The 19,366-nt window shown below is 42.7% G+C and overlaps 1 protein-coding gene across 3 annotated transcripts in view; it reads left to right on the top strand.

The window, feature by feature from the left end:
• The window catches only part of TRABD2B (TraB domain containing 2B), a 232,038-nt gene extending 214,254 nt beyond the window's left edge, over positions 1–17,784 (top strand). For all 3 annotated transcript variants that reach the window (XM_072649361.1, XM_072649362.1, XM_072649360.1), the window contains one exon: positions 11,414–17,784. In XM_072649361.1, coding sequence (XP_072505462.1) covers positions 11,414–11,630 — 217 coding nt within the window. In that variant the 3' untranslated portion in view covers positions 11,631–17,784. The remainder of the gene's footprint in view (positions 1–11,413) is intronic.
• Positions 17,785–19,366: the final 1,582 nt, after the last annotated feature.

Genomic DNA, 19,366 nt, shown 5'->3' with positions numbered 1-19,366 from the left:
CAGGTGCCAGATCCAATGAGTCATTGTTAATGGTGCCATGTCAAAATGACAGAAGGTCTCCAGTAGAGTTCCACAGGGATCATGCCTTCAGTTGTTTAACCTCTTTATCAATGACTTGAATGAAGGCATAGATAGTATATTCATTAAATTTTCAGATGACCCAAATCTGGGATGGATTATAAAAACAGGGAAAATACAGATAGGATCCAACTAGCCTCAACTACCTAAAGAATTGGGCTGATTTTAATATGATGAAATTCAGTGGGGAGATATGTTGAGTCTTGCACATGGATAAACAATAAAATTGATGTTGTATGACTAAGGCAGGGGAGAAGTCATTAGATAATAATTGTTCTGAAAGAGGTCAAGGGGTTTTAGTGGGACTGAAGGTCAGTAGGGTGACCCATATTGGTGGCCAGAAATGCTAATGTGAGTTTGGGTTGCATTGAGAGTAGGCTCATTTTCCAGGAGGGAGGTGAGACTTTCATTATACTCTGCCCTTAGCAGACCTCTTCTGGAAGATTGTATTCCATTCTAGACACCATGGAAGAATATCGATCCGCTGGAGAGTCCACGACCCATGAAGATCAGTCGATTGACCTAGACATGTTTAACCAGTGAAAAGACTTTAGTGGGGGTGGGGGATGAAGGAGAAGAGGTGAATGTGATAACTATATTCAAGTATTTGAAGATCTGTCTCTTAAAAGGTCCATACTTGGTCCATTTGGTCCCAGAGGGCTGAAATAGGGACAGTGGGTAGAACTTAGAGGTAAATTCATGCTTGATATCAGGGAAAACTTCCCAATGATTGTTGTTCAGTCGTTTTCAGTCATGTTTGACTCTTCATGATCCCATTTAGAATGTTCTTGGCAGAGATACTAGAGTGGTTTGCCATTTCTTTTTCTGCCTCATTTTACAGATGAGGAAACTGAGTCAAACAGGGTTAAGTGACTTTTCCAGGGTCACACAACTAGTGTCTAGTGTCATATTTGAACTCAGGAAGAGGAGTCTTCATGACTGCAGGCCTTGCATTGTAGCCACTGTGCCACCTAGCTGGTCCTTGATGTCCAGAGAGGGGATCTGAGGTCCAGGGGTAATGAAGTGATTGCCTAAGAACATACAAATATGTAATATAAATCGAATTTGAACACAAATCCTCTGACTCCAAAGACAATGTATTTTTTCAGCTTAACCATGTTGTCTCAAATGAAAATAATCCTAGAGCTTTTCACAGCAAATGGGTCATGCAGGTAATGAGCTCTCTATCACTAGAGGCTTTAGAGCAGAGACTGGATAACTTGTTGACTGGCATGTTGTAGGAAAGATGACCTGCTCAGGTATAAGTTGTCCTGCACACCCTCTGAGGCCCTTTCTACCCAGATATTCTGCATGGCTGATTCAGGTTTCAAAGCCCCAAGCCCAGATTCAAGGCCTCATCTTCCCAAGAAATCTCGTGCCAAGGACATATTTCCATTTGGGGGATGACTTCAGACTAGGCTCAGACCACCCACAGCTTGCCTCCCACCACCCAGCAAGGGCTGCTCACTTCTCTCCAGTGATGTCCCGTCTCCACTCCCTGTCAAGAAATCTTTCCCTCCCTCTAACCTGGTGCTCAGCACCTCCCTTCCTCCCCTCTCTCCCGTTCACACATAGAGGCACACACATGCACACACATATGCGTGCACACATACAGAGGCACACACATGTGTGCGCATATATGCACACCAGCACCCCCCCACGAAGTCACACACATGCACGTGTGCGTGCATGCACACACACACACACATACACACACGCACGTGCGCACACACACACACACACACACACACACACACACACACACCAAACACATCCTCCTGGAGAGGATGACACGCTGTTTCTCTTCCTGCCAAGCTGATTCCAATCAGGCGGAAGGCAGGGCTGGGGCTAGATTAGAGACGAGCAGCACATCTTTAACTCATTAGATGGGAGAGGGGGTGATCACTTGGAGGAGACACTTCAAAGGGCCTGGGGGAACTGAGGCACTATCATTTGGGCCACTGTCCGTGGGGGTCTGGGGCCTCATCAGAGCAGGAGAGATCCAGGCGCTCCAAACAGGCTTTCTTAAACCTCCAGATCCTAGGGCTGGAATGTATCCTGGAGGCTGTGGATCAGTACAACTCCAAGGACCAGATGAGTCCGAAAAACAAGGAGTCCTGAGTCTGAGCTGAAAGAGCCCTGAGAACACAGAACAGGGAACGTCAGGGCTGGGAGGAAGCTTAGAACAGGGAATGTCAGAGCTGGAAGGGGCCTGAGAACAGGGAATGTCAGAGCTAGTGTGTGGGGGGGGGGGGGACTGAGAACAGAGGTTGTCAGAGCTGGGAGGGGCCTGAGAACAGGGGATGTCAGGGCTGGGAGGGGCCTGAGAACAGGGGATGTCAGGGCTGGGAGGGGACAAGAGAACAGGGGATGTCAGGGCTGGGAGGGGACAAGAGAACAGGGGATGTCAGGGCTGGGAGGGGCCTGAGAACAGGGGATGTCAGGGCTGGGAGGGGACAAGAGAACAGGGGATGTCAGGGCTAGGAGGGGACAAGAGAACAGGGGATGTCAGGGCTGGGAGGGGCCTGAGAACAGGGGATGTCAGGGCTGGGAGGGGCCTGAGGACAGGGGATGTCAGGGCTGGGAGGGGACAAGAGAACAGGGGATGTCAGGGCTGGGAGGGGCCTGAGAACAGGGGATGTCAGGGCTGAGGGGCCTGAGGACAGGGGATGTCAGGGTGGGAGGGGCCTGAGAACAGGGGATGTCAGGGTGGGAGGGGCCTGAGGACAGGGGATGTCAGGGTGGGAGGGGCCTGAGGACAGGGGATGTCAGGGTGGGAGGGGCCTGAGGACAGGGGATGTCAGGGCTGGGAGGGGCCTGAGGACAGGGGATGTCAGAGCTGGGAGGGGCCTGAGAACAGGGGATGTCAGGGCTGGGAGGGGACAAGAGAACAGGGGATGTCAGGGCTGGGAGGGGCCTGAGAACAGGGGATGTCAGGGCTGGGAGGGGACGAGAGAACAGGGGATGTCAGGGCTGGGAGGGGACAAGAGAACAGGGGATGTCAGGGCTGGGAGGGGCCTGAGAACAGGGGATGTCAGGGCTGGGAGGGGCCTGAGGACAGGGGATGTCAGGGCTGGGAGGGGACAAGAGAACAGGGGATGTCAGGGCTGGGAGGGGCCTGAGAACAGTGGATGTCAGGGCTGAGGGGCCTGAGGACAGGGGATGTCAGGGCTGAGGGGCCTGAGAACAGGGGATGTCAGGGTGGGAGGGGCCTGAGGACAGGGGATGTCAGGGTGGGAGGGGCCTGAGGACAGGGGATGTCAGGGCTGGGAGGGGCCTGAGGACAGGGGATGTCAGAGCTGGGAGGGGCCTGAGAACAGGGGATGTCAGGGCTGGGAGGGGACAAGAGAACAGGGGATGTCAGGGCTGGGAGGGGCCTGAGAACAGGGGATGTCAGGGCTGGGAGGGGACAAGAGAACAGGGGATGTCAGGGCTGGGAGGGGCCTGAGAACAGGGGATGTCAGGGCTGGGAGGCGCCTGAGGACAGGGATTGTCAGAGCTGGGGGCAGACAATCCAAACTGCTTCCTTTCTGTGAGCCTCAGTTTTTTGTCTCAAACATGAGTGTTACAACAATTGCACTATTCATATTACCAGGGCTGTTCTGAGAAAAGAACTCCGTATCAATGTATCTATCAAGACATCTTTGCTGTTCTCCAGCAGTGTGCCAGGCACCGTGCTCAGTGCTGGACATACAGTGACAGAACTGAAGCACTTTCTGCCCTCAAGGAGTTTATGTTCTACAGACAAGACAATGTGCAAACACATAAGTGGATGTAACGTACTAACAAGAGAGAATTTGGTGGTCGGGGGGAAGCAGAAACGGATCCAGAAAAGCCTCCCGGGGCTTGGCTCAAAATAAACTATTTTGCCAAGCTTATGGTGCTGTGTAGACGCCATCTATTAGTATGAAAACCTAAAGGTCACAGATTAGGAGCTAGAAGACCTCACCTGGAGATTATCTAGGAGGCAAAACCAAGTTGGTGGAGAGAAGGCAGGAAGTTGTCTGAGTTCTCCCCAGTTTCCCTCAAAAACAACATTAAACCAGGCCTCTAAACAGATTCTGGAGTGACAGAACACACAGAAAAATAGAATGAAACAATTTTCCAGCTTAAGGTAACTTAGGAGGACTTTAGAAAATGTCTGTATCACTTGGGTGAAAAGGGAGAGCAGGCCAATGCAGGCAGGGTGTGGGCAAGCCAGTGGGAGGTGCTTAGCCCCACCACAGTTCAGCAACTGAGGCCACACAGTTCTGACTCAGCAGGCCAGCTGCAAGGCTTCCTGTGTAGCAGGCAAACTGCTAGCCCTGGAATCCAGAGCACATCAGGTGTGATGTTTGGGCCACCCCAGCACAGTGGACAAGCTACCAGCACCTGAGGCCCTGGTGCAGAAAGCCAGTGACCAGGCCCTTGCCCATCAACACAAGAAGATTGGGAGAGTGCCCCTGTGCCCCAGGAGCAGAGTTCAACTTTAAAAGATAAGAAATTGGCTAAAAATCAGCAAAACCCAGAGAAAACCCCTGACCATAGAAACCTACATGGCAACAGGAAAGATCAAAACACAAACTCAGAAGGGGACAATGATGTCAAGATGCCCGCATGCAAAACCTCACAGGAAAATATGAATTTTTCTCAAATCCAAAAAACCTCCTTGGAAGAGCTCAAAAAGGATTTTAAAAGTCAAATAAGAGAGGTAAAAGAAAAATTGAGAAAACAAATGAGAAGTATGCAAGGGAGAGTCAACAGCTTGGAAAAGGAAGGACAAAAATTGACTGAAGAAAACAATTCTTTAAAAAAGACAATTGGCCAAATGGAAAAGGAGATACAAAAGCTAACGGAAGAAAATAATTCTTTAAAAATTAGGAAAGTGAAAACTGATGACTCTATGAGATATCAAGAATCAGTCAAACAAAATCAGAAGAATGAAAAAGCAAAATAAAATGTAAAATACCTCATTGGAAAAACAACTGACCTGGAAAATAGATCCAGGAGAGATAATTTAAGAATTATTGGACTACCTGAAGACTATGTTCAAAAAAAAGAGCCTGGGCAGCATTTTTCATGAAATTATCCAGGAAAACTGCCCAGAACCAGTGGAACCAGTGGATAAAATAGAATCTTTCAATAAGACTCTACCAATCACCTCCTGAAAGAGATCCCAAAATTAAAACTCCCAAGAATATTGTAGCCAAGTTTCAGAATTACCAGGTCAAGGAGAAAATACTACAAGCAGTCAGAAGGAGCCACAGTCAGGATTACACAGGACTTAGGAGCTTCTACATTAAAGGATGAGAGGTCATGGAATATTATATTCTGGAAGGCAAAGGAGCTTGGATTACAACCAAGAATCAACTACCCAGCACCACTGAGCATAATATTTTAGGAGAAAAGATAGATATTCAATGAAATAGGTGACTTTCATACTTTTCTAGTGAAAAGACAAGAATTGAATGGAAAATTTGATCTTCTAATATAAAACTCAAAGGAAGTTTCAAAAGATAAACAGAAAAGGAAAAACATGGTATTCAATAAGGTCAAACTGTTTGCATCCCTATATGAAAAGATGATATTTGTAACTCTTGAGAACTGTAACTCTATTAGGGCAGTTGGAAAGGGTATACATAAACAGAAAGTATGGGTGTAAGTTGACTTTGATGTGATGTTATAAAAAAATTCAGGGGTGAAAAAGGATTGTACTGGGATAAAAGGAAAAGGAAAGGCAGAACAGAGTAAATTACATCATATGAAGAAGCACAAAAGACCTATTACAGCAGAGCATTGTTTGAACTTTACTCCATCAGCTTTGGCTCAAAGAGGGAATAACATACATATCTGGTTGGGTAGAAAATATATATTACCCTATGGGGAAGTAGGAAGGGAAAGGGGAAAGAAAAGGGTGGTGGTGGTGGATAGAAGGGAGGACACAAAGGAGGGTAAAAGTAGGAGGGGAAAGGGGAAAAGTGGAGGGAGCTGATACAGAGGGTTGGAAAGAAGCAAAACACTGGTGAGGAGGGACAGGGTGAAAGAGGAGAGAAATTTATAAATGGTGGGGTAATAGGATGGAGGGAAATGCACTGTTAGTAGTCTTAACTGTGAATGTGAATGGGATTAACTCTCCTGTAAAATGGAAGCAAATAGCAGAGTGAATTAAAAAAACAGGATCCTACATTATATTGTTTATGAGAAATACATTTGAAGCAGAGAGACAGACATAAGTAAAGATAAAAAACTGGAGCAGAATCTATTATGTTTCAGCCAAAGGGGTAGCAATCCTGATCTCAAACAAAGCAAAAGCAAAAATAGACCTAATTAAAAGAAATCAGGAAGGAAACTACATCTTGCTCAAAGGCACTATAGACAATGAAGTAATATCAATACTAAACATATATGCATTAATTGGTATAGCAACCAGATTCTTAGAGGAAAAGTTAAATGAGTTGCAGGAGGAAATAGACAGCAAAACTATACTAGTGGGTAGCCTCAATCTCCTCCTCTCAGAACTAGATAAGTCTGACCACAAAATAAACAAGAAAGATGTTAAGGAGGTGAATAGAATTTTAGAAAAGTTAGATATCACAGACCTGTGGAGAAAATTGAATGAGGAAGGAATATACCTTTTTCTCAATGGTATATGACACCTACACAAAAATTGCCCATATCTTAGGGCATAACAACCTCACAATCAAATGAAAAAAGGCAAAAATATTAAATGGATCCTTTTCAGATCGTGATACAGTAAGAATTATGTGTAATAAAAGGTCATGGAAAGATAGATTAAAAATCAATTGCAAATTAAATAATCTAATCCTAAAGAAGGAGTGGGTCAAATGACAAATCATACAAATCATAGAAACAATCAACAATTTCATCAAATCAAAAAGAAAGACAACAATGAGACAATATGCCAAAATTTATAGGATACAGTCAAAGCAGTACTTAAGGGAAATTTTATATCTCTAAATACTTAGATGAATAAAATAGAGAAACAGATCAATGAATTAAGTATGCAGCTAAAAAAGCTAGAAAAAGAACAAATTAAAAATCCCTAATTAAATAGCAAATTAGAATTTCTGAAAATCAAAGGAGAGGTTAATAAAATTGAAAGCAAGAAAACTAACTAATAAACAAAAGTAAAGTCTGATTTTATGAAAAAACAGTAAAATAGATAAATCTTTGGTTAATTTGATTTGGAAAAAAAAGAAAATCAAATTACCAATATCGAAAATGAAAAGGGTGAATTCACCACGAATGAAGAGGAAATTAAAACAATAATTAGTAGCTATTTTGCCCGACTGTATGCCAATACATCTGACAATCTAAATGAAATGGATGAATACTTACAAAAATATAAATTGCCCCCAGATTAACAGAAGAGGAAATAAAATACTTAACTCCATTTTAGAAAAAGAAATTGAACAAGCCATCAATGAATTTCCTAAGAAAAATCTCCAGGGTCAGATGGAGTTACAAGTGAATTAAAGAATGATTAATTCCAATACTATACATACTATTTGGAAAAATAGGTGAAGAATGAGCCCTACCAAATTCTTTCTATGATACAAATGTAGTGCTGATACCTAAACCAGCAAGAGTCAAATCAGAGAAAGAAAACTATAGACCAATTTTCCTAATGAATATTGATGTGAAAATTTTAAATAAAATATTAGCAAAGAGCTATAGCAATTTATCATGAGGATAATATACTATGACCAGGTGCGATTTATACCAGAAATGTAGGGCTGGTTCAATATTATGAAAACTGTCAATGTAATTGACTATATCAATAATATAACTAACAAAAACCATATGATCGTCTCAATAGGTACAGAAAAAGCTTTTGACAAAATATAGCACCTAATCCTCTTAAAAACATTAGAGATCATAGGAATAAATGGAGTTTGTCCTTAAAATGATAAGTAGTATCTGTCTAAAACTATCAGCAAGGATTATATGTAATGGGGATTAACTAGAAGTTTTCCCAAAAGATCAGGGGTAGAACAAGGATGCCTATTATCATCAATAATTATTCAATATTGTACTAGAAATATTAGCTTTAGAAATAAGAGAAGAAGAAGAAATTGAATAAATTAGACTAGGTAAGGAAGAAACAAAACCATTACTCTTTGCAGATAATATAATGGCATAGTTAGAGAATCCTAGAGAATCAACTAAAATCTACTAGAAATAATTAACAACTTTAGCAAAGTTGCAAGATATAAAATAAACCCACATAAATCATCAGCATTTGTGTATATATTGCCAACAAAGTCCAGCAGCAAGAGATAGAGAAATTTCATTTAAAAAAACTGTAGTCAATATTAAGTATTTGAGATTTTACCTACCAAGACAAACCCAGGAACCAAAATACAAGATTTAGTTTAATTACAAAACACTTTTAGCAAAAATAAAGTCAGATCTAAACAATTGGAAAAATATCAATTGTTCATGAGTAGGCCAAGCTAATATAATAAAAATGATAATTCTACCTAATTTACTTATCTAGTGCCATACCAATCAAACTACCAAAAATTATTTCATAGAGCTAGAAAAAATAATAACACAATTCATCTAGAAGAACAAAAAGTCAAGGATATCAAGGCAATTAATGAAAAAATGCAAAGGAAGGTAGTTTACTCATACAAGATCTAAAACTATATTATAAAGTAGCAATCATCAAAACTATTTGGTACTGGCTAAGAAATAGAGTGGTGAAATCAGTGAAATAGTTTAGGTACACAAGACACAGTGGTAAATGACTACAGTAATCTACTGTTTGATAAACCCAAAGACTCTAACTTCTGAGATAAAAACTTATTATTTGACAAAAACTTCTGGGGAAACTGGAAATATTAACTTTAAAACTTTTAAATTAAATTAAAAAGTTTTAAATTAAATTTAAAAGTTTTTGTGCAAAGCCAATGCAACCAAGATTAAAAAGAAAGCAGAAATCTGGGAAACAATTTTTATAGCCAGTGTTTTTGAAAAGGCCTCATTTCTCATATATAGAGAGGACTGAGTTAAATTTATAAGAATACAAATCATTCCCCAATTGATAAATGGTCAAAGAATATGAACAGGCACTTTTCAGATGAAGTAATTAAAGCTATAGACTATCTATAGCCATATAAAATGCTCTACATTGCTATTGATTAAATATTGATTGCAAATTAAAGCAACTGAGGCATCACCTGACAGAAAAGGAAAATGATAAATGTTGAAGAAGATTTAGGAAAACTGGAACGCTAATACATTCTTGGTGGAGTTGTGAACTGATCCAACCACTCTAGAGAACACTTTGAAACTATGCCCAAAAGATTATAAAACTATGCATACTCTTTGATACAACAATACCAGTATTAGTTCTGTATCCCAAAGAGATCATAAAAAATGAGAAAAGGACCCACATGTACAAAAATATTTCTAGCAGCTCTTTCTATGGTGGTAAAGAATTGGAAATTGAGCAGATGTCCATCAGTTAGGAAATGGCTTAACAAGTTGTGGTATATGGATGTAATAGAATACCATTGTGCTATGAGAAATGATGAGTAGGCAGATTTCAGAAAAGCCTGGAAAGACTTATATGAACTGATGCTGAGTGAAGTGAGCAGAACCAGGAGAACATTGTACACAGTAGCAGCAACATTATTTGATGATCAATTATGATTGGCTTAGCTCTTCTCAGCAATTCAATGATCCAAGATAATTCCAAAAAACTCATGATGGAAAATGCTATTCAATTCCAGAGAAAGAACTGTGGAGTCTGAATGCAGATTAAAGCATACTATTTTCACTTTTTTGTTGTTTTTTTCTTTCTCCTGGTTTTTTCTTTTGTTCTGATTCTTCTTTCACAACATGACTAATATGGAAATATGTTTGATATGACTGTATGTGTATAACCTATATCAGATTGCTTGCTCTCTGGGGGAGGAGGGAGAGAGAAAAACTTGGAACTCAAAATCTTATAAAAATGAATATTGAAAACTATCTTTACATGTCATTGGAAGAAAATAAAATATTATTAAGTGGGAAAAAATAAAATAATAAATACGTATAAACAAAAAGAGATCAGCTATCTCAACCCTCTCATTTTACAGAGAAGAGAAGTGAAGCCCAGAGGGAATTTGCCTAAGATCATACAAGTGACCTAAATAGGGTTCAAATCCAGGTCTTATGATTCCAAAGACAATGTGTTTTTCACTTTTCCATGCTGCCTCAAATGAAAACAATCCTAGAACTATCCGCAGTAAGTGGATTGTGCTTTGAAAGAAAGTAGGGATCACAAGAGGGTGATCCATCAGATCCATAGATCCAACCCTAGTTTTTCTTCTAAGCTACAGACTCTCATCATCAATTACCTTTTGAATATCTCTGATATGATGTCCGTTAATCATTTCAAACTCATGGTGTCTAAAAGAGGACCATTATCTTTCCTTAGAAACCATCCATTCTTCCCATTTTCCTATCACCATCAAGGTCACCACCATTTTCCTCTCATTATCTTAACTTCCTCACTCTCAGCCACCCCCATGGCCCTTTGGTTACGAAATCTTGTTTCTAACTTGACACCATCTCTCATATGTATCTTTTCTCTACTCATAAGATGGCTGCCATATTTCAGGTCCTCATCACCTCTTTCCTGGTCTGTTTCAAAAAATAGCCTTCTAATTCATCTTCCTGCCTCAACTGTCCCTTCACTCTAATCCCCAGACTTGGAGTTAGAAGCTTCCTTCCTATTGATCCCCTTCCTAGCTAGATGTCATCACACATCCCATAACTTCTCTGTTTCGGTCTGTGGTAGTAGGACCATGTGTAATAAAATAATACTTCCCTTTCAAAGTTATTATAAATAATAACTTTGTTATTATTATGTTATAATACATATTATATATAAATATGTTATTATAATAAAATAAGATGACATGTGGAAAGAGTTTGGTAAGCTTTTATGTGTGTGCATTTGTGTGTATGCATATATGTATGTTTGTATGTATATTCAGCTATGTTTTATATATATATTCATATTCAGACTATATATATATATATATATATATACACACATATATATGACTTCTGTTACTGCTATCATCTTTGATGATGGTAGGATGAATAAATACATTCTTTCCTATGCCTCTCTTTTGCCATCCGAAACATGAAGAGTATCTCCCCCATCCCTTACCCCTAACCCTATCCTACCAACACTTGATAGCCAGTAGCTATGGAATCTTCCATGGACTGGCAAAAGGAGGGATGGGAGGGAGCTCTTCCTAGAAATGGGCACCCTGGGCAGATAAGGCAGCCCCTGATGGAGCTGAAAGCATGTATTTCTTTTTCCTTCCAGTACAACCACAGTGCCTTCCCCATCCAAGGCCACCAACAGCTACAACACCGCCAAGCCTCCCACTAGGTTTGCCAAACAGCTGGAGCATCGGCCACCACCAGCCCCACCAGAACCTCCAGGGGCCTCCAGAAACTCAGCCTCGGTTGCCTCTCCCCTGACTTCCTTCCTTCTCATCATGTCTGGCACCGTCTTCCTGCATATGGTGGGGCCATCTTGACTTCCATCAATCCCAGGTGCAATAGCTGGAGTAGAGACTGTGGTAATTTATGAATTGATTCTGAGGGTGTGGCTATCCTCCCCTGATCCCTGGGAAGCTCCTGGGAATGTCTCCTAGTATCCCGGGAGGATTCTGGCCTCCTGGGGAGGGTTTGACACATTTCTGGGAAACACTAAAAATTTTCTCATGATACTGACTTACATCTTCTTTTTTGTAGAAGGATCTTAATTTCCCCTAGTACTATGGGGCTTGTTTTGTAATATATTTGTCCATGTTTTAAAAAAAGCATATTTATTCTATGATAAACTTATTTTTATGATGTATATGTTAATGATACACTTATTAAACTGTATTGCCGACCATCTAGCTAAATGAATATTTCCTATCTGTGACTTTAACATCTTCCTTCCTAAGGGTCCAGAGCAAGCTTTAGACTGGGTGAGGGCAGTCACTGTTTGTATTTTAGCTCCCCCAGGACTATAGGATTGAAATGGCTGCCCATACTCCATGGGAACTGGGATGACAGACTCTTGCATGACTCATGGTTTCAACCAAAGGTCTGGGAGGATGAATGCTAGAAATGGAAGCCCCCTCAACCCCCAACCCTGGGAAATAGCTGCTCCCAATGGGGTTCTTGGGCTCAGTGGGGTGGACAAGGGTGTCTTGTTCCATCACTGGGAAGACTTTTGCTCATGCATATGCTGCTATTGTGAAAGCCCAGAGCAGTCACTGAATTCACCTTTGAATTTACCAAGTGATTTGACCAAAGCATAGAATGTGTGGTGTTCCTTCAAGTGGCTGGCTGCAGGGCAATAAGCCAGTCTGGTCACTGAAGAAGAGGGATGCCCAGAGTTAGAAGAAAGCTTTGAGATCATCCAACCCCACGCTTTCATTTTTCTGAGTTGGGAACTGAGGTTCAGAGAAAGGAAGGGAATTGTCCAGGATTACATAAGAAATGACTAAGAGAAGTGAGACTAGAGCACAGGTCAGGAGAAAAAGGAGAAATATATCTCAGGAGGAAGCCCTGGAAAGGAGAGAAGATGAGTAATATTATCCCCACTTGACAGATGGGGAAAACTGAGGCCCAGCAACACGAAGTAACTTACCTAAAATCACATAAAGACTTTCAAAGACTTTCACAGGATTTAGAAATGAAAAGAAACTTAGAAATCATCACATCTAATTCCTTTATTTCACAGAGGGAAACTGAGGTCTGCAGAGGGGCAAGGCCTTATCTCAGGTCTCACTGGGTGAAAAAGAACTCTTAAGGTTTGGGGCCAAGTGGACAAGTTGGTCTTACTGTAGAGGTTTCTGAAATTTAGAGCCAGAAGAAACCTTAGAGATGGCAAGCAATTGAGGCCAGACAGGATAAGGAAGGCAAGCCAGGGCTGAATTGCTGAACTGGAAATGTTTCTATTATGTCCTGATGGGAATGCAGATCTCTATGCAAGGCTGCTCATCCATAGCCAGGTACAGAGGGCAGGGGAAGAGCCAGGGAGCGGCCCTGAGGTTAGAAAAGGGACCGAGTATGCCTTCACTTTCTTCAGTTCCTTCCCAAACTCAAATGATGGAGAGGCCAAATGGGCACAAGGCAGGTGTTAGAATGTCAAGTCTATAAGGGCAGAGACCACAGTCAGACCTGTGGCAGACCTAATTCTAAGGCCAGGATCAGGGCTTTGATCTGGGTCAAAGTTTGCTCTATGGTTGGAGTTGGGGCTTGGTCTGGGACCAGGGTCAGGGTCAGTGAGAGGCTCATGTTGGGTCTTGTTGGGTCTTGATCTTTAATGAGAGTTCTGTGACCAACTCAGCTTTCCTGTCATGACTGGCCCAATAAGAACACACATGACCCCTGAATCAATCAGTTGGCCAATCACCTAAGGTCTTTCCTGAGTCCCCACAGTACCTATGTCGATGCTCGGGTACATTGTGGGAGCTCCTGCCTTCTGGGAACTCCCAGTGTGGTGATGGAGAAAATCCGCATGCAAGAAGTCATAAAAGTCATAAAAGACATAATAGCAAATCCTCCAGGTGACCTTTGCAGATATTAAATTTTGCAGCAGATGATAAATGCCATGAGGCTCAAGGTTATTTGCATCAGCTCAGCTCCGCTCAGTGAAATCCAGGGCACTCGGGGTAGGCTTCCTGGAGGAGGAGGCCCCTGCTTAGGGCTCAAGCTTAAGAAAAGGAAGAGAATCTTTTGAATAGAAGCAAAAGCCTATTTCTGGACCTTGTCAAGGCTGCTATGTCCCAAGCACTACCCTGGGCTTCAGCCTCGGTGACCCAACCTCAGGGAGAGATGCTGCCTTCGGGATTGAGCAAGGTGCCAAGAGAAAGGAATCGGACAAGCTCAGGATCTCAGCCTCTGAGTTGTGTGGGGCCCCCGTGAACAACAAGCCCTGTAACATTCCTTGATGGATAATCCTCCAGCTTCTCCTCGAAGGAAAAGGGAGCTCCCTACCTCTCAAAGCAGCCCATATCTCCTCAAGATCACGGATGGTTACATGCTAAGAATCTCTGTTTCCTTCAACCTCAGTAATCCTTTGTAATGAGGCAAGATGGAATGCTAGAAACAATTGAATGCAGAGCCAGATGATCATACATTTAAAACTCTAGGTTACCTTGGAGATTACTTAGTTCGTTCCCTACATGCCCCCTCCTCCACATCAATCCCTCCATCCATTCCTCCATCCACCCCCCACTTTACAGAGGAAGGGAGCAAGGTCTAGAGAGGACACGTGATTTGTCCAATATTGCACAAATATGACCTGGCAGAGCTGAGCTTTGAGCTAGGTTTTCTAACTCCAAATGCCCTGGTCTTTCCATGTCGACTTGCTCCCAGGACTCAGGTTTAAGTTCTGGCACCAATGCTTAAAAGCTGTATGACCTTGAGCCAATGACTTCTCTAGCTCTGGGCCTCTTTTTCCTTTCTATAAGATGAGAGGGCTGGATTGGGGAGTGTCTGGGGCCCTTTCCAGCTCTGGGTCCTGTGAAGCTATCCCCAGGCAGAGCCTCTGGCCAAGAAGTGACCCAGCCAGAGTGCTCCAGGGACAGTGCTGACAAGCCGCTGAAGCTCCCTTCAGACTCATCGCCCGACTGTCTGAGCTGAGGACCAGATGCTGCTTTGCGTGAGCCGGGCCCCACCCCCAGGCCCATCTTCGTGCAGGGACCTCTCTTCAAGAGGCTTTGTTCCAGTCGACAGTGCCAGGGCAGTGCATGGGAGAATGGACCAACCACACTCTGCAGAGTCCTCTCACCCTTCAGCGTCCCCACACTCGGAATGGAATGTGAAATCTCCAACCTGGCCGGCTTCTGCTTGTCAAAGAAGACACTTCCGACTTCTGAGAGAAAGGGGCTTAGCGAGCTTAGGAAGGGGGCTCCAGCGGCTTGTTGGACATCAAACAGAGCTTGCAAAACAGGATTTTGGTGAGAGAAGTGTAAAGGAATTAGAAACACACGGGCCAGACTTCCCTCTGACATGCCCGTTGCCGCCTCTGGAGAGGCTGGCCTGGTGAGTGTGGCTCCACTTCTGCAGGAAAGAGTGTTGGCGAAAACAGTCCCTCCACAGAGATTGGCCCCCAAAATCCTGTGTGCCCAGGTCCGGGTGGGGCCTCGTGCTGACTCACTTTTTCTGTTTTCCTCTTCATTAGTTCTGGAAAGAGATACCAAAGACAAGGTCAGGCCTTACGGATCCTGTCCTCCAGATGGGGAAAGTGAATTTGAAGGTGAGCTGTTGGAGAGCAGGGACTGTCTGGATTTTCTGTTTCTATTTCTAAGTCTTAGCACAGTGCTTTGTGCAGAGTAAGTGCTTAATGAATGCTTTATTTATTTATTCAGATGAGGCTACCCCATGGTGCTGGCTCTCTCAGGCCTTCTTGTCAGTCAACAAGTATTGTTAAGTGTCTACTGGAACACATGTACACACAGACACAGACACAGACACACACACACACACACACATGTCCCTACCCTGAGAGGCCTTACATTCTAAAGTCTGAAAACAGTCTCTGAGCTGGAAGGGATCTCAGGGGCTGCCTAGCCCAATCTGCACCTGAATCCTCTCTGCAACCTCTCTGACAAGTGCTCATACAGCCTCTATTTGAAGACTGAAAGTTACAGGCAACTCACTACTTGTCAAGGTGGCCCATTCCACAGATGAATAACTCTAATGTGGAGAAAGATTTTTCTTTGAGCCAATCTAAGTGTGTCTCTTTGCAGCTTTTCCTGACTGCTTCTTGTTTTGCTCTCTTGGGCGAAGCTGAACAAGGCTAATCCCTCCTCCACACAAGACCCTTTAGTATTTGAAGTTGACAGCTGATATCCTGTTTTCTTCTGCCTTAATGTCCCCAGTTCCTTGAATTGATTCTTGTATAGACTGGTCTCCAATCCTCTTATTCTCTTGGCTGCCTGCCTCTGTACAGCCCCTCAGCATGGCTGCCCTGAGTCCCCTATGTCCTGTTCTAGTTGAGGACCCTGCACCTTTGCTGACTACCAGCAGACAGGGCCAATTTTTCCTGATGAAGTGTCTGGCACATCATTGAGCAGGGGTTTGTCCTCAGCCCCAGTACCTGGGGGAAGCCCTTTGGCACTCTATGGACCATGCAGAGCTGTTCTGTGCCCACTGCAATCAACACCTTGGGAACAGCCTTTGAGGAAGCTCTTTCAGCTCCTCAGCCAATCCGTGGCAGAGAGCTAGAAGAAACTGGCTTTGAGACAAGAGCTTGAGTATACATGGCGAATTCTTGGAATTACAAACACATGTCCACACGAAATGTGATGTAAACACGTGCAATGGCTCCATGTGCGAATGGGACTCGTGACTCAAGTCCCTGCCCCACCCCATTCCCTTCTCTGCTATTCCAGAACTAATCAAATTGACAGTCTATCCCTGGACTTTGGACATGATGAATGGATGGAGCCAGGATTTGGTCTTTCTCATGACAGATGTCAGTCGGAGGCACCTCCTCTAGTCCTCCATCTTTGGAATTTCTGGTTTTCATAGATTTAGAATTTCTGGTAGTCACATGGGATTTAAAGTTGGCAGCAATGTTAGAACATAGACTGGGGAGCATCAGAGTTAGGAGAGATCAGATGAATAGAGAAAGTCAGAACTGGGAGGGATTTAGAATATGGAACATGAAATGTGACCGTAGAGACGATCTCATCTCAATTTCCTCATTTTACAGTTGGGGAAAAGGAGGCTCCAGCTGTTGTCAGAAGTGGCTTTTTGGAGAGCCTGGGGTCAATGGTGTTGATGTAGGGTATGAAGATGCTCTGAACATTGAGTAATGAGACCTGGGTTCTATTCCTATCTCTGATTTGCCATGATTTGACTGGGCAAACCCTGGCCCTTCTCTGGATCTTAATGCCTACCTTTGTAAAGGAGGAAGTCAGGTGCCCAAGTTCTCTCTCATGCTAAATCCAAGGATCCAACTTCATCCCTCTGGGCCTCAGTTCCTTCACCTGTCAAAGCAGGGCACTAACCCACTTCTGTCACCTTTCCCAAAGCACTAAATCAGAACTGATATGGCAGAAAGATAAAGTCAGTATTTTAAACCAAAGCCAGGGGCACATTCTGCATGTTTGTTTGAGTTGGTAGAAGATTGTTGGTGTACAGGGTAGGGGTGAGAGAAAGAAGATTCCAAAATGCAAAGACTTCAAAATGAACTTCCCTTGGCCCCAACACAAAATCAGTCCATTCAGCTGCTCATAAGCATCCCTTTCTGGAAAGCACTGGCTGAGTTCTATTCAGGGTGGGCACTACTCCTACTCTTGGCAGGCTGAGTGGTCACCCATTCTAAGGAGAAGTCATGTTTGGCTTTCTGGCCTTCTGGGGCCTCCAGGGATCTGGGAAGAGGCTGACTCAGGGGCTTTCCACAAGCTCCACACTGGTTTCCCAGAAATGTGCGTACCCTTTGTCCTCTTTCAATGGGGTGCCCAGACCTCTGGGCATCCCTTGGCAATAGCACCTCCTGACTGATAGGTTTGAGATGTTTCCAAAGCCAATGGGTGGGTTTTCACCCCCACACTCCTCCTTTGAAGTTTTGTGAAGAGTTTCCTAAAGAATGTAATGAAGAGAAAAAATGTTATTAATGTTATTTTGTCAAAATATTTTTGTAGCATAATATATTAATAATAAAAGATATTCTAAGTTCTCTCTGGTTGCCCTTGGTTCTTCTCTTGTTTTTCAGAAAGTATTTGAGGGAAAACCACAGAACTATAGATTTAGAGCCAGCGGTTATGTACTAGATTGTCTGCTCTGCTGCTTCATTACTATATGACCTTGAGCAGGTCCTTGCCCTGCTCTGGGTCTCAGCTTTGCCATCTAGAAAATGAGAGGTTTAGATTAACCCAAGTCAACTGGCCTTTGCTTTGGAAAGAACCTAACAAATGACTAAAGGGGGATTGATGCCCAAGATAAATAGGAAGATAGTAAGTGAGCACCTAGTTGTTCTTGATGACTTCAATTCACCTTCAGTGGTTGACTCATATCCTTGAGTCTAAAAGACTGACAGATGGGATTGCAAGCCACTCTCAGGAATATTTGAAAGACATTAAAGAATAGGAGAATCTTGAAAGAACTGGAGAAAGACGGAGATTGTTCCAATTTTCAAAGGAGAAGAGAATCAGGGAAAGGCCAGTGAACTTGACTTTGATTCCCAGAAAAATTCCACAGTGGATTAAGGAGAAGGGAGACAAACATCTTGAAAGGGAAGTAGTGGTCACTAAGTCATCCTGGCTTCTTCAGTTGCAGGTCTTGCCAGACTTACATTATTTCCATGTTTGACAAGGTTAATAAAATGGTAGATCAGATGGTATGTGGTAGATGGAGTTTATCTAGATTTTAGAAAAGCTTTTCAACAAAATCTCTCATGCTAGAATTATAGATGAGATGGAGAAATGCAGGCTACTTACTTAGGCCAGGGGGTCTTCTTCTGTACTGGATTACTGACTATTCCTTGGTAAATGCGTCTGGGAAAGCCCATGAATGAATCCCTTGTCAGAATCATATTTTTTAATGCACAAAACAGAATGCATAGGATTACAAAAGAAATTAGTTATAGTGAAATACAGACACTAGTGGTACATAATAGATTTGCAGTTTCATGTGCAATCATATTTTTTATTAAACTATGCTTATTCCATAAATTAAAATTTTAATAAATATATTTAATAAATATATTTTTTTAAAAAAAGAAATAGTCACTAAAATATATTCTTTTTTTAAAAAGCTCATAGACCTCAGTGAAGTAACTATGATGGCCTAGTGTGAGAAGTACCATATAATTCACCCAGGAGAGAGTAAACAGGTTGGCTTTCTGCAATGAGGAGCTCATTGAGATGAAATAGCAGGATTCTTTAGTGTTTATAGTCAGCAAACTTGTGTGATTCCCTCTAGGAGTGCTTAACAACTCATGAGTAGGAGTGGAGAAGGCAAATGGTGGGGATATTATAGGATTAGAGTGGATGGGATGAAAATGAAAGATGAGTGGAGTCTGAAGAAGGGAGCAAGGAATTCAACGATAGAGAAGGGCTTACTATGGCAGCAAGATTTTGAAGGGAGAAAAGTGAGACCAAATTAAGGGGTGATAAACTAGGAAAGCAAGGAAGGATCAAGTGGCCAGGGGTTGAGGTGATTATAAAGAGTAGGTTTAGAAGGGGTCAAGCACAGGGAAATATGGAAAGACCAGGAGTTCTTGTCAAATTTTCAGAGATTGGAACTGTGAAAGTAGAATGCT

The sequence above is a fragment of the Notamacropus eugenii genome, chromosome 2 (genome assembly GCF_028372415.1).
Source record: "Notamacropus eugenii isolate mMacEug1 chromosome 2, mMacEug1.pri_v2, whole genome shotgun sequence".
In the NCBI taxonomy this organism is placed as follows: Eukaryota; Metazoa; Chordata; class Mammalia; order Diprotodontia; family Macropodidae; genus Notamacropus; species Notamacropus eugenii.
Note: the sequence above shows the minus strand (reverse complement) of the source record. Positions and strands in the feature narration are given on the sequence as shown.